Raw genomic sequence first — 16,838 nt, forward strand, 5'->3', positions numbered from 1 at the left:
ATCAACACATTTATAAGTTCCAATTCAAAAATCTGTAGCATGAGGACAAAGCCTTTGCCCAAAGGATAGTCAGATAAATATAACTTTGCATTAGGAAGGAAAACAAAATTACTATCATGCTATTCCATATAAATTTGGATTCAAAATCTCAGTAAAAAAAATATAATCAAGTTACATCACTTTTTCCTAGTTATTCAATTCAAATTTTAAATTTTATTTTTCCTTAATATTTGCAGTTATTTTAAGCTATTTTTTTGGCTGAACAAATAACAAATTTAGAAAATCAAGCTTATGAGTAGCTCTTAAATATGTACCTATAACTGAAGTAAATTCATTTACTCAATTTCTTATTTCTTGAAGATGACCTAGACTACAAAAACAGATCATACCTTAAATGAAAACATTACTTCATCTTATATTTTAGTAAAATACTACATAATGGTAAAGATCTATACAATTATAGCCACGTTTTGCAGAGAGAATTACTTCTAACTTTAAAGAAGGAAAGAGGCAATAATAGTTACAGAACAAAATGTCACTGTTCATCAAAATTTATAATTTTAAAGTGATGTTATCCGTTTATTTATGCAGCATAATTATAAAAGCTGGAATGCTTATAAAAGGAAAAACTGTTTATATGGCATGGGAGGGATGATGTGAACTAAGAAATACTGGGGTTTTCTGTGAATTGTAGTTAAACATTTGAGTTGTTTTTTGACTTCTGATACTTTTGTAATACTAAACGGCAGGAGCTATGGCTTTATTAGAATGATTTTTGCCTTAAGGTAAATGAAGAGTTAGGTATTAGATTTCAAGCTTTTGATCATTAAAATACTTGGAGGTACTATATTACTTTTTTTTTTCAGTGGATAAGAAGATATTTTGAATTATGTATTCATTTTTATATCTACCTGCCTGAAGTTTATGGTAGGGAGAAAGTAAAGAGCAGTTAGTATTCATGGTAGAGAGAAATTATTTGCTGAATGCTACGTGCCTCATTTGTGCTGAAGATCAATATTTCTCGAACCTGACAGATGAAAATTATTTTTGTAAATAAAAAACCGCAGTTTTTATGTTCACAAACCATTTTGACTATTTCCTTCCTGGCCTTTGACTGTGATAAATCTAACAGTGAAATATGAAATAACGTAATATGGAAGTATTTATAAATGTAACTTGTTAACAATAACTATTTACACTGATGTTTCATTTTTCCATTGATGCAGAAAGCAGAGGCAAGGTACAGCCTTGAAGATGCTGATGTAGTAAACAAGCCTCTACAATCTGAGAGTGTCTCAGATTTACAAACTTAATTTCCCATAAAATTACTATGCCATTGGCAGTTAAAGCTACTCTGGAAAACAGTTCTTTGACTGGAATAAACTAAAACCAGAATGGATGAATTCAGCTTCAGTTCTTAGTATTTATGTGTAGAAGAGAGGATAATTATGTTTCCTCTAAAGACATTGCTATAATTAAATAATGACTGGTCTTAACAAATTCTCGTTGTTAAAACCAATGAGGAGTTTTAGGAATATGGAGGATGAGCCCTAATCACATTCATGCGTTTGCATGACTTTAAGCTGATCTGTAACTCCCATGAAATAATTGATAATACTCATGCACTTAACATTAAGCATGTGTGTAATCGCTCACAGGACTGGAACCAGTGTTTTGAAACTGATTTAAATTTTATCTTATATAAACAACCGATATGACAATGGGTCATCACAGCTCAGGTTTTATATGTTACTTCAGAGGCTCCAGCAGGCCAAAACATATGATTTAATGTGTATCTGGGCACCAGGAAACATTTTTTTTCCTTTTTAAAAGAATTTTAATTTGTTCAATTCGTAGTTCTATGTAGATGGTATCTCTGGAAGAATCAATATAGTAGATAAACTTTTTCTTATGTATACCGTAGAGTGAAGGTGCTATATTCATGAATTGGGATTTAATTCTCAATTATACAAGAAAACATGAATTATTGTATATTCACAATTCAATGAAATAGGAGAACATTATTAATTACATTAGAGGTGTCTGAAAGTAATGGCCGTCCGTCTGCAAAAACTTCAGACACCCTTCATACTGAAAGCCCCTCATGCCAATTTGCATGACGATTAAATAGCTTTTTAATTGCTGTTAAATTATGCCAGTTAAACTGTGATTTCATGCAAATATTAAGCTGTAATGACATGCAGTGAATCATTTACTAAGATTTAGAACTTGGAACAAAGAGAAACAATTAATTCTAGCCCTGATATTCAGCTAAATTATGTGTCACTGGGCTTTTATGAATGTGGCCTGATTGCTTTGTTATCATTTATAAATTATACAAAGATTATTCAACACATCAAAAATCTTGGCAGCAATAACCCTTCTGCAGACGTTTATGTGCAAAGCTCCTGGGGATTTCCTTACATTGATTTTTAAGGAAACCAAGTATATTGGTGAAAATGATGGATTGTATTCTCAACAGCAAAATTCGTGACTTAAGATTTTATGTAGAAAACACTTCAGATGGTTGAGCAGTGGAAAAAAAGGCAGCTCTTCTGCTTTTCGGATAAAAACAGCCTGGGTATGAACAATGTCATTTACAAATTATAATGAAAAAACTATCTCTATACTCTCTGTGGAGCAGACTGGAACTGATTTATTACGGAGTAGAGGACTCACTCCAAAAGCTTCAGAGCTGAGTTTATGCCTCATGCAGTGATTTGCACCTCATCTAGCTGCTTTGTGCATCCTCTCCTTCCATGAAGGTGAAGTGCATTTTGCCCTTCATGGAAGAAGGGAGGAGCAGTCAAAATGCTGCAGAAGTCCAGTGAAGGCAAGGTAGTATTTAAACACTGGGCAATGATAGTCTGGAAAATACTTTCTGCTTTTTCAAGTGGGAACTGTTCATTACCAACTACTAAACTCTAATAATTGGGTGTTACTTGACTACTAAATTCACAGTGGATGTGGCTGAAATTAATCACCTCCTTAGAATACCTAGAATCAGCATCTAGCTGTGTCCCTTGTGCTCATAGTAGCTTTATTATATACACACATATATGCAATATAGATGAGTATTGCCACTTGGTTTGGAATGCTGTATGACACTCTTGCCTTTTCAGAATTACTTATTTCTTTCTCAGTGAGGCAGGCAGGAAGATTTCCTCATGATAGGAACTGGTGACTGCAAACGAATATTCCAAGCCTGAGCATAATCATAAACTGCACCCAAATATATGCCTATAAATAAGAATAGCAGCAGTAGAGTCAAAGGCTTCAAGCACGTTGCTTGATTTTACTGCTGGAAAATAGAGGTGGACCTTAAAGAGCTTCAATATAGAGGATACAGTTTGTATCAGCAGTGATTACTGAACAGAACATAAGCGGTACTGCTGCAAAACTGTTTAAGTGTAACATGAAAAGAGTCATATTCATACCCAGAGACCCAACATAAGTTTGCCTGTCTTTGACCTTGAAAAGATGGATCAATCTATCCACTTACATTGGTGAGAAATGTTAATGTACACAGTAATCAGATGGAGAATTAGGTAATGCTGCTATTTGTTGCTCATTGTATGTATAGAGAGATCAACGACAGAGTACATTCACATATGGCAAAGGAATACAAAAAGGATAAAGAATAATAGCAAGAGATTGATAAAAAGTGCCAATCAAATGGAAAAGGGCTAGGAGAAAGTAATTAACAATATCCTAATGTCACTTTCTTTTGCCCTTCTATTATGCTTTTCTACAAAGTACATGCTCCTATAAAATACTGTACAATTTAGGAAAAACATACAATATGCACTTTTGCAGAATTAATAAAATTAGATTCAAAGCTCAGCTTAAAAAAAATGGATGCCTGAAGCTAGGCTCTTAAATGCATGGTGTCTTAAATCAAGGCCATTAATCTCCATACTGCTGCTTATGCAAGTTTTCCAGTATCAAGGAAAAAAATACTGGAGTGAGGAGTAACATCTAACCCTGCAAAGGAATGCAAGGAAAGAAAGAAAAAATCTGGGCACCTGATCTAGTGGGTGGCAACCCTGCACACGGCCGTGCAATGACACTGGGTGCTCTCTAAGGTCCCTTCCAACCCAAGCCCTCTATATAAGTCTATATTGCTGTGATCTACCTATTTTAGCCATCTTGCTTTGCAGGATCTAGGAAGCAAATAAAAAAAGGCATGAATGTAGTTGGTTTAAAATATTTGAAGATGAAGAGGTTTTTAAAGTGAATTCACTATTAATTCTGTATTTGATTCAAGAATGACTCTTGATTAAAAAATCAGAAGAAAAATGTGACTAACATGTCTGAACACAAATTTGCAGGTTGACATAAAAAATGTAGATTTGGTCCAAAAATAGTTATGTACAAAATTCATTTTCTTACTGTACAGCCCTTTCTCTTTATGAATTTTAAATGGCTTATTTTTTTCCTAACTTTTCATCTCCTCTTATTAGAGCAAAGCATGACAGTTTGGAAGAAACAAGCTAAATTCTAACCTGTCTCATACATCACTAGTATCTTTGTTTATTAAATTTAAATTAGTCACATCTGTGCAGACCCTCCAAAAGCAGTGAGGTTGTATTTATGACAAACAATTTTAATAACTGAGAGCATAATTTGAAAGCAGTGGGGCTAAATATACCACTTAGGGAGTAATTTGGTCTGCAGATTCTTCATTACTGATGATGTGAAAGAAGATAAGAGCACAGTCTGCCTGTCAGAAGCTTAGTCATTTGCAGAGCTGACAATTAGTGAAATAATCATCATTGTAGGTATAAGATGAATATATCTGCTGTTACATTCAGTGAAGTACTGACACCTTGCAATCTAGGCTGAATAAGAGGTAATGCATGGTGGCATTGAACAAGGAACAAGGCAGAAACTAGAAAGTGGTTCACTGTCTCCCTTACTATTTCTTCAAGCCTGAAGTGAGATGAGACACTGGCACTTCTGTTGTGGTTGTTTTCTTTTTTACCTCAGTTTACTTGGTTGTTTTGCCTGATATTCTCAGAGAAACAGAGTGATCTGGCAAAAAGTCTTTACTGACAGTTTTCAACCAAAGCAGCTCTCTGCATCTTTTTATTTTGGGGGAAAGAGGGATTCAGGGTGCTGTAAGTACCCACGCCCTGGTGCCACACGGATCCCACACACATGACCTACCTTACCAAGAGTAGTGAGTAGCAGGGTTTAAAACTGAGCCCTGAAAGACAATGAGGGAAACCTTATGCCATATATGAGTAATTTTTCAGAGAACTGTCCTTTGTAAATGAAAAATCAATGACATAAACAATATGGAATCAGATGTACATAATGCATGAGTGAAACCATTGTCATAAGCATGAAACTGTCAAGGGTGCCTGGAATGTGTGTTAGCTCTGTGGGTAAGTTTTCAAGGCCTGTGCTCAGGTCACTCATATGACTGGAATTATATGTAAGCCCATCTTCCCGTGGGAAGTCCAGAAAAACATTGTTTTTCCCCCTCACATATTCTGTGAAAAATGACAGGCCTGTGTGCTTTGCTCCAGAGTCATCTGACAGCAGATTGTGCTAGTTGGGTTGAACTCCTTATTTGAACCTTATGTGTCATGACATTATGTCTCTTAAGCAGCTGGAGACTGGGACTTACCCTTCACCTCTGAATGCTCTATGGTTAGATTAGACAACTTTCTGATAAGCTCCATGGATCTGTGAAATGTTATTTTTGGTGAAGATTACTCCCATTCAGTAGATAGACAAGGCTTAGTCTGTGTAATGATCTCAGGATTATGGAATGCCTAAAACTTCATGAATCCAAATTGTGTGGTATATTCCCTATTTACCCAGTACAGTGCCATATGGTGACACTAACATTAGCACGGGAAAAGGTTCAACTCTACTGCTGTCAGCTCAGTTACTTTTACATGATTAGACACACCAAAAAATTGACTATGCACAGCTAGTTATTGCAACAGTACTCTTAATTTATTTTTTTTTTAATCTGAGGAGACAGGAGTTTATGCCATATCAGTTTTTTTTTGTTGTTGTTGTTTACAAGCATCCTCAGTTTTTTGGATGTTGCACATATTTTCATGTCTTTAAAATATATACTGATAATTAAAATTCAACATTGCTATCTTTATGACAGTGATTACCTTACATTACTTCTCAGAACTACAAGTTAATAAATCATTGAAGTACAAAACATGTCAGTATTTTTAGGGATACCAATACTAAATAGAAATCTGCTGTTCAAAATTTGATTTAAAAAATCTCTTTTGGTAATTTTTAGCAGAATTCTTTATAAAATGTGCCATTGTTTTTTTAAATACAAAAATGAAGCATGCAAGAGAATTGCAGACACTGATACTGAGCAGACTTACGGGTACATGCCATAGTCGGTGGATCTTTCTCAGCTCTGAAGTAACCTTTTTCACACTGACAGACTGAAGTTGCTTCAACATAGGTTGAACTGTGTGGAGGGCACTTGGAGCACTTTACATTTCCAGCAAATGCTTTATAGAATCCAGGCCTGCAAGCTGCAAAACAAGAAGATAATATTTCATTAACAGCAGCAAGTTTTGGCCATAGGTAAAATCTGCTTCGTGCAGTTATAACGCGTTCTCTTTCCAACCTAGATACATGTTATTATTTCCACTTAATGCTTCAAAGTTTTTATTTTGGTCTACAACAAAAAAATGCTTTCTTTGGTATCTGACGGGGAAACATTAAAAGAAACAGCTTCCTAATATATTGACAGCCCTTGCTGCTGCTTGAAGTTGTCACCTAGAAAACTTCACTAATATCAGTAAACACAAGCACACAGTCTATCAGTCAATGATCTATGTATGTCCAGTATATTAATAAATAGAAAGAATGGGATACTTTCTCATCCATCAATACTATTTATATGGCTTCCTTATTTAAATAATGGAAACTCGCAAGGCTCAATATGCTTATCCTCACAATGCCTTGATGACAAGGATGACACCCCTGTTCTTACAGGTGGGTCTGATCTGTCCACATTCCCCTGAGATGGCACTTACAGAAGGGTCATATTAGATGGGTCCTTTGCACCTTATTGGAATGAAGGCTGTGTGCTGCTGTAACAATCTTTGGAGACTAGGAAAGAGGTGCCAATAAATCTAGCACAAACTACAACAAGCCTCAGGCTACTCTTCACTGTGTTAATAAACAACTGGGATAGCAGCTGCCCTGGGGACAGATATTGCAATGATCAGAGCCCACTGCCCACCCAGCTGGAGATGGAGTTCCAGAAGTTGTTGGTGACAGCACAATTTTAGATGCCCATCTGTCGGCCTTTAAAGCAGAAATAACTAGTTAAAATACGTTTTCATAAAAGTGCCTGGTTAGCATTCTGAAATATTATTTTTAAACTGTCCTCAGAAATCGTCACACATGTTTAGACAGATTTCTTCCTTTCTCCTTCCAGCTACCACATTTAAACACATACCAGTATATACTGCAGTTACTGTCTTCTGAATTCCCAATTAACAAACAGAACAAAAACAAATAGAAGAGCAATTCTAGCATGTACAGACAGCACAGGCTCAAATTCCTCCTGATTTTCACCAGTACAATGGAAGTTCCGGCTATAATTATTATTTTTACGACCCTATGTGGAATTTTCTTTTTTCAACATATTCAGGACTGTTTCCTTTACACAGTGTTACAGGAACTAGGCTGCATTTCCTTCTCTTGCAATATGGTAAAATAACAATATTAAAATTAAGCGCTCTATAAATAATTATATGAATTTTGAATTATGAATTTTACAGATAAACTGTCAATTCAAACTAGGTTTGTCATTAAAAGGTACTAACTTTTAGATAACATATACACAGATCAGTTTTGCTTCTGATTCCAAAGCACCTGTTTGATACCAAAGTGGTTTCATTAAGTGTCTGGGGGAAAAGGAGTGAGAGGAGCTGAAAAAAAGTAACTGCTGATTCCTTACCAGAATCCAGAGCCATTTTTTCAGATGTAAGCATAAGAGCTTAATTATGACTGAACTATTTCAGCAGTTCTCCCAGCGTGTTCTTCTTACTATGCTGAATAGATATGAGGAAGGAATTCTGTCCTGCTGCCATTAAAGAAAAAGAAAAAACGTAATCCTGGTGCTACAGATAAGAAAGGTGGGAACAGCAGGGATTTTCCCTTTAAATAGCTGCTGGTCTGATACCTCTGTGATTCAGTCAGTGGCAATTTTCCACTGATTGGAATGACAGTGGGTTTGGTGTAAGTAAGATAGCAGTATTGGAGATGCTGACTCTTCCTTCCTTGCTGGAAGGAAGTAAGAGACGAAGTAAAGTAGAATGTGGAAAGGGTGGCATGAATGCTTGCTCCTTTTTTTCTCATGCCGTTCTTATCTGAAGATGGATACTGTTTTAATAGGTACCTTTCATATGTGTGTTGCCACACAAAGAAGTTTGTGATTAAGGAGTTGGCAATTCAAGGTTGTCTTTGCAGTCGAATGAATACTTTTTAAAATTCTTATCACTTCCAAAATCTTTTCTATCAACCATTAAATAATTCCATCTTCCCTTCCATTCCACAAATAATAAACCACTTTGGACCAAAAGAAACACAGCTTCCCCTTTCAAGATAAATTTGAACTTTAAGCTTTTCACTAATATAAAATTCAAAGAGAAAATTACTACCAATTTAAAAATGCAGTTGTTTTATTCTGAAATGGTTTCCTGGAGTGTATTTGAAGCAGATGTGGTTTCAATATGGTTTGATTTGTTTTTGTCTTAAAAGAAAGCATGTATACACTCATGGAAATGCCAGGGTAAAAAATGGGTGAATATGTAGATACTTTACTTTCTTTTGAAGCCAACCCAAATACATGCACCATCATGTCACATGTATCCCATACGTTCCAAAAAGAAGACAGCAGAGCATCTCTCATATGGTTAAGTTTATGAAGCTGTTGAGAACCCTCCCCACATCCAAATGTAAAATAAGACAATCACAATTACTGTATACTTTCAAATAAAATCCAGCCTTTCTTAAACAAGTTGAAAACCCTTGCATATTCACAAGCTTGGGAGAACTCACGTCTTGCTGTAACTCAGTGATCACTGACAATATTCAAGGTGAAACAAAATAGTCTATTAGGATCACTGAATATGCAGCACAGGACTGAAATACAGCACTTCAGCTGCCATACACAGCTTAGACTCTGCTAATATTACGCTTCAATGGCAGAATTTAACCTTTAACAAGATGGAATTGTTTATAATTTTCCATGGAAAACTTGCAAAAATTGGATTTACTATCAAAGTTTTTAAAAGCTTATTTATCAGAAAACATGTACAATGCCACATTTTAAGGACTATGATTTCTTTTGACTTGTTATGAGTTAGGTTTTGGCAGGTTGTTTATGGCCTGCTACTAAACAGGCACAAGCTGAGTATATCTTTACACAACTCATGGTCCTCTCATGAAGAAAGGAAGAGTCTCTCTAATTCTTCTTTGGCGTATTTTAACAAGACTGACTATGGTTTGGCCTCTTCCATGGAGCGTAAGGCTCTGTAAGACCACTTCCAGCTCAGAGCAATTCCAATCAATTAGAGGAAAATTGTACAAATAAGTCAATGGTATTTGTGTTCCATTTCCAATTTGTACAGAACATTTTGCAAAACTGGAGTCTGTAAATGATCTGCTATGAGATCACAGACTGCATCACTGCAACTCACTGTGATATCAAACCGTATACAAGTCCTTGAGGCATTCAAGTCCAGAGTCCTAAAATCACATGGTATCTAAAATAAGGATAAAAATATGACTCCCTAAAGAGCATATTCAACAGAACTACCTACACGCTCAATGTTAACCAAACTCCTTTAAGAAACAGGAGCTTCCTATCATTTTTGCCCACCTTCCTATCATTTCTATTTTTTGTTCTTCAGAACTCACACAGTGCACAAACTGCCTGATGGGCAAATCAGAAATTCAGAGACTTAATTATTAATGGATTATGGTTTTGTATTTGGAGAGGGAAAAAAAAGCCATCTTTTCCATGCAAAATGACAGCCTATGTAAAATACATTACATGTAAGTTGAAAGTTTGTACTAGATACTTATGTATGCAGGAAATTTCGTTTTGTATGTGCTGAAAAAATCCGCACTTTCAAAGGTTTTATCACAGCATCTCCCTCACTCAGCTAATACCTATATACATCATTTGCAGATATTACTTGTGCATCGATGACTATCCCTACTCCCCCCAAAAAGTTTGTTTTTATGTTTGTTACCACACAGCATTGTTTTTTCTAACCTCTAAATGACTGAGAGACATTTTATTTTCCCTAACTTTATCTAACAGAAGTGACTTTCTCAGCTACTAATTATATGAACTGTATAAGATTTGACTTTTGTAAAGCCTGGGGGATGATAATAAAATATTGCCTTAATGGGTAAGTAATTAACAGGGTGTCTGAATGAACAATTCAAAGACACTAAAGTTTTCTCCAGTGAAATACCAGGGATCATACACAGAAGTACTGGTAACTTAATTGGCATCACAAATGATAACACATCTATGAATGTGCTACTACTATAGCTTTATCAGGATTTGATTATGGTGTTTTAAGTTGTAAAACCTTTGTAATGAGTATCGTTTTCCTTATTTAATGTTTAATGTATGACATTTAGTTTTTGATTGTGTTATACATAAATGCATACAAAGAGAACACTCTGCAAAGCTCTGGTGAACTCTTTAAGAAAGTGATTTATGACTTGCTAGTGTCTCAGCTTGGGCTGAGAGTAGGAGAAGGTGTTTATCCAGCAGTTGCAAAACAGTTTTAGTGCTGTTGGTGCTATGTGCAGGGGTGCTGAATGAGACTGTAAAAACATTTGAGGCGCACTGTGCACCAGAGCCCTAAGATATTCTTTGCAATAAGATACAACCTTAATGGTTCCCAAGCGTATGTGTATGGCACTTTCCAAACGGTCTTGTGCTCTTCCCCATGCATGGCAGCACAGCCTATGGCCATAACCACTCTAGAAGACCCCCCAGCACCTCTCCCCACTAAGTGTTCAGCTATGGGGGCTCTGGGTCAGTACAGAGTTCAAGTTCAAGGGCCTGCCTGGACCTACCCAGGGAGCCCTGGACACTGCAGGCCTCGTGGCGGTTCAACAACTCAAACTAATAGCTGGATATATATTGTAGAAAGTGCAAAGAAAGCTACGCTACACCGAGGTACCTCCGGAAATTCAGATAGATTGCCAATGCCAGCAGGCCCAGACAAAGGCTGCACAAGGTCTTAAAGGCCCTGCTCTCGCGACACTTCTCAGGCTGTGAGGAGTGAGGGCTTCAATTCCTGCAAGATTGGACATTATTTTTAAGGTTCTTTTGATTTGTCCAGTGTAACAAACAAGGTAATGGGTCAATTACTATTCTTTTCTAATCAAAAAAGCTGTGGCTGTTGAGTGCCTTCCTCACCTGACAGGTACTCCATATGCTGACAAATGCAGATATGGTGGTCGTATTAATGGCCACAAAGCTTTCTGCTTTAAAAAAAAGGGACATTTTTACTGCTATGTGGAGCTCGTTATTGTAAAGTACTTACCCTGATTTCACACAGTTTTATAAGACCTGAATCACAGAATGATAGAATCACAGAATGGCTTAGATTGGAGGGAGACCATAAACACCACCCAGTCCCAACCTCCTGCCATGGGCAGGGCTGCCACCCATCAGATCAGGCTACCCCAGGCACCATCCAAGCCAGCCTTGAATGCCTTGAATTCAATCCATCAACCATTACCAAGAAAAGGGAATGCAAATGAAACTAAGGAGCAACTTTTACGCATGCCTGACATTTGTTGGTCTGTGTGCGGGAAACATTTCTCACAAAAATGGGATTTTTATAGATGGCTGAGTGACCATCAATCAAATTAAAAAAGAGAAGACTGCTGTCATTACAATGAATAGTAACTATCAGGAGCTCTGTGGAAGAGCTGGTTTAATCTTTCTGAAACATACAATTTGCTATGCTTTTCTACACCTCCTATGTTTTCTTAAATTGCTTACTGAAACCCACTATTGTACTATGAGATTGATATCTTCTATATTTGTTATGTTCTGTTAATATATAAATATTTCAAGTTTAATATCCTCTTAATCTTCTGATATCTGATCACTTTATATAAAGAGCAATCTAGGAAAGCCTGTTTGACTCTACCTCTGTGCAGATACTGGGAACTATAATAATATTTTAATCTATTGATGTTCTATTAAATGTACGTAGAAAAGAACAAATAAGTATATAGAAAAGAACAAGAGAAAATATAATGAGATGCACGTAGTGTTTTACTTATAAAAGAATATGATCACAAATATTAGGATATTAAAAAAATGGGACAATAGAAGCTAGGATAACAGTCTTCAACTGTGAGTACTATCTGATTAATTAGTCTCGTGTCTTTTCTTTCTTCACATAATCCTTCCTGTGTTCAGGTCACAAATGGACTGGGAGAAAGAAGAGATATGCTTTATGTGATGATAGTGAAACAATGGATGAAGAGTTGCCAGAAACATGAGGCATGATGAGCTACCAGACGATGACCAGCTATGATAGATTACAGAATAAGGAATATGACATGTATTGAAGCCACATGAATATGACATCATATGTCAAAAAATCAAAAGTTTTCTTTGGCTCCTTTCACACAGATGGCACATACCCACATACATAACCACAGACAACTTAGTGATAGAATGGCCCGACCATTTTAGGAAAATGGAAAAATTCTCTTCTTATCTGCAGTAAATCTGATGAGATTACACAACTATGTGTTGGGGTATGCACTCAAATGCATCTGTGTATTTATTGCCAATCAGACTCTTTGCTTGCCACTATCTTCTGATTTTTAATAGTCCTATTGTTTGAGGTGAAGAACAGAGGACAATGTTACTCATATCTTTTGACTCTGGAAAGCAACAAGGGAAAAGAAAAAAAACAGGCTGTTTTTTTCAAATTAAAGTACATGACGAAGACAGGCAAATTAAATTAATTATTCTTTCCCTTTGTGATAAATCTTTTTGTTTTTCCATGACTTATTTTCTTTCATTCTCATATTTCCCAGTATTCTACTGAGGCTATTTATTAAAATGATTACAAGCAATGACAAAAGAGATAATTGGTGTATATCAAACAGTATTTTCAGTTCATCTCAATACATTTTTTTCCAGTATAAAATATCAGTTGCAATACAATAACTGGAGCAGTGATTCAGGTCACATACCATGTTTTTAAAGTATCTGAGTTTTACCCAAAAGCTCACATAGTCAAGGAGAACAGCCAGTGATATTAATTTTATCACTGCCTGTCATACTAGATGCAATTCAATAGTTCATCAAAGGGCTAGGATCCACACAGCACAGCACAGGTGAACACTATTCTGCATTTCTTAAGCTGCTTTGTCAGCTACTTCTCAAAGCCTTTTAAGTTGGCAACTAAAGGCTTCTGATAAGAACAAAGAGAAACATCTTGTTTGCCACTGAGGTGACTCAAATAGCTTTTGCAGAGTGAAAACAAATTATGTTGTTAAACTTCGCTTTTTGCATGCAGAGCAACAATTACTTGGTGACTTAAGCTGTTGCTCCTGTTGCTCCCGAGTCTATCAAAACCCATTCTTTGTCATTGCCTAGTAAGGGAAGGATTTGAGAAGTTCTGGAGGAGGACTGGCTGTCAGTACTGTGGCCTCCCCTTAACCTGCAGTCAAGGGGAACACTGGAGTTCAGAAAAAGAGTTAGGGTAGGAATGACACATCTGAGTGTGCTCTTTTCTTTGTTAACTATTAGCAGAATTATAGTGTCACATTGCCTATGTATTGTATTTATTACCTTATATGTTTTTCCTGAAGGTCTGTAACTAGGCACACTTGTTTTGTTTTCATACATTGCCTTCATAGACTTAAATACAGACTTAAACACACTGTTAATTAACATATTTCTTTCTTTTTTTTTTTAATTTTATTTTTTAATTCCAGGAAAGCTTCAGCACTACACAGATTAAAACAATCTCTAAGAGCCTTCCAGAACAACATAACATCCACCACCTGTGTTCCCTCTCTGAGAAAACTGTGTATTTTGTTTTGAATGTTAGTGTATGTACATGCACACATGTTACATACACAGACATGACTTTTTATACAAAAAAATCTATGTATACACAATATAGTAGAAGAAACAAAACCACGGGGGTAATGGTATATGCAATGATCCATAATTCTTTCTGCATTACATCAAAGGAAATCCAGACACTGGGACATCATGAGCTTAAGATCCATGTGACCTACATCACATGCAATTTATCAAATTTATAATGAGCAAAGTAAAACATTTCTACTGTATATCAATAAGTGTGTATGATGCTAAGCAACATATTAATAATAATGAAGTTTATTGTAAAATGGCTCTCAGGAGCTTAAAAGAATAATATAAATGTTTTCTAATTCAATTTTATGTTATTTTCCTCATCCTCACAAGAGGGAAACAAATCTAAAATGACTAACAGGAAAAAATAGGCTACATTAAAAGAAGTAGAGGTGATCCCAAGATTCAGGAGATGCAAGAATGCAATTAAAATATTGTTTATCTTATAGTGTAATAATAGATTTGGCAGATATGCTTAGTTTTCAGATTATTCTGTAGGTTCATATCCATGGAGATCATTGCACTATGCCTAGAACAATGCTCAATTCTCAAAATCAAATGTGAAAGTATAAAATGTCATAGTTCTCTGAGGAAAAGAGAGGACAGATAGCTGTGTATGTAATTACTACCACGTATGATGTACTTTAAGGTTCTTATTTCCTAAACAACTATTTAGACTTTGTTTTGTAATTGTACCTTCCTAATCTTAAAGCAACAATAACAAAACTAAAGAATATTTACAATATAGCATTGCAGGAGAAAGGTTAATGCCCAAGACCTTGTAATTCATCAGGGAAAAACAACAAAACCCATACACAAACAGAAAATTCAATTATGTGTAACAGATTTCCCAAATAATGGACTAAATTATTCAGTTATTTTGGCTAAGCTTCAAGTACTAATGTTATGTTTCTCAATGCAGTGTAGATTGTTAACCTCTTCAAAAAAAAATCTTGAGTAAGGACTTGTTTTTGTTTTCAAAAATATTTTTAAAAGAGTATTGAAATACTTTCTTAGATTTAAGAATATGATACTGGAAGCATAGATACTATTCAAAGAATGGCAGGTAAGAATGGTTCAGAATAAATAAATTGAAAAGTGACAAAATTGCAAGTAGTTGAAAAGAGGCTCATTTGATGGGAAATATCAAGCACCGTAACTATAGGTCAGGATCATGTCTTGCAGAATAAATACTGATCATAAAATAGGCTACACTGCTTAAATAGGGTCTGCAACCTTTTAAAATTCGTCTTTAACTGAATTTTATAATCTTCACTGATGAATCAATACAGCTAATTTTTTTGAGCAGGTTATAATCCTGCAACTCACATTATGTTTAGCTCAGATACACCTGCCTAAAGGGGCTACAGAGATGACTGTAGAGTTTCACTTTGCATGAGATTAATTTAAGTACATCAGTACAGGCTCCAACAGCAAAAAACAAATTCTAGCTAAAATCAAAACAAAAGCAGCTTTTATGCTGCTTAGATGTTCCTGAACGAGATTAGTGATTATCATCTGCCCAAAGAAGATGTGTCAGTGATTTGAGATAAACATGTTTTGGACAACCAAGTCAATAAAAAGGCCGCAGCTATTAGAATAGGAGTTTTTAACCATACGGACACTTGCACAACTACATCGCTGCAGTGCTGTGTTACTGCATTACCACAAGGAACCATCATTAATAAAAACATGATCTTTGAAGACTTGGTTCATAATTTTCAAGCAGGAACACCAAATCTGGTTTAGTATTTTTAGTGGAAATAATCTGTGATTCCAGCATGTGAAGACAGTGATGAGCTCTGTACCTAAATATACTGTAAATGTAGTGCATGTGGCCCTAAAAGCTCTTGTTAATTGGTAAAGGCAGAATCTCCCTAGAAAGATGGGGAAGATGTTTCAGGAAGGTCCTCAGCTGACTGTCTTCAAGTTGTCTCAGCAATATTCAATGCACTGATAATACATAGGCAGACTGTGCTCAGTCACAAAATAAAAATACACTACTGCTATTTTTATATACTTGAGAATAACAGAAAGACTTTCCACCAAAATGGCAACTGACAAAAATGGAAAACTGGGGTAGTTGTATTAGCATTGGGAGAAATGAGACAAGACAGGCTGCCAGTTCCTGGGCAGGCGGACAACTGGACATGGTGACCCTAGAGTGTCCCTTCCAACTCAGGATACTCTATTAACTGTTTCTGGCTTATGTGTGCTACTCAGTGTAGAAGGGATCCCTGAAATCAATTAAGTTTTCTGAGGTAGGAAATATGCATGCTCAATCGCACTGCTACTGTACCCAAATTAGTCTTTTGCTCTGTTGATGCTTTATGGAAAGACCTCATCGAAAATCTGCAATTGACCAGATTTCTTAAATCTTGAACTAGTATTTTCCACAATGTCTGATTTTAAATGAACACCACTGTGTTTTAGGAAGATAGTAAAAGAATAAGTAAATTAGTCAGAATAATTAGGGAATACAACAGAAATGGTAATCAAGGAATGTGAGAGCAGTGGAAAAGCAGGGAAGTGATTTCTAGTAATATATCAATGTGCACTCCTGGTATTGGGAAGGCCTGGAGGAAAAGTAAGGAATAAGAAGCCCACTCCATCTCCAAGCAGTCATCTCTAGTATCTCCACTACTCGTCTTTAGACAAGCAGGAG

The 16,838-nt window shown here is 35.9% G+C and overlaps 1 protein-coding gene across 1 annotated transcript in view; it reads right to left on the reverse strand.

Moving 5' to 3' along the window:
* Positions 1–16,838, reverse strand: part of LOC104909327 (ephrin type-A receptor 6) — a 450,149-nt gene that overhangs the window by 181,939 nt on the left and 251,372 nt on the right. Inside the window, exon 4 of the mRNA XM_085239360.1 lies at positions 6,369–6,524. Coding sequence (XP_085095486.1) covers positions 6,369–6,524 — 156 coding nt within the window. The remainder of the gene's footprint in view (positions 1–6,368; positions 6,525–16,838) is intronic.

Source organism: Meleagris gallopavo, chromosome 1 (assembly GCF_905368555.1).
Source record: "Meleagris gallopavo chromosome 1, MGAL_WU_HG_1.1, whole genome shotgun sequence".
Lineage (NCBI taxonomy): Eukaryota > Metazoa > Chordata > Aves > Galliformes > Phasianidae > Meleagris > Meleagris gallopavo.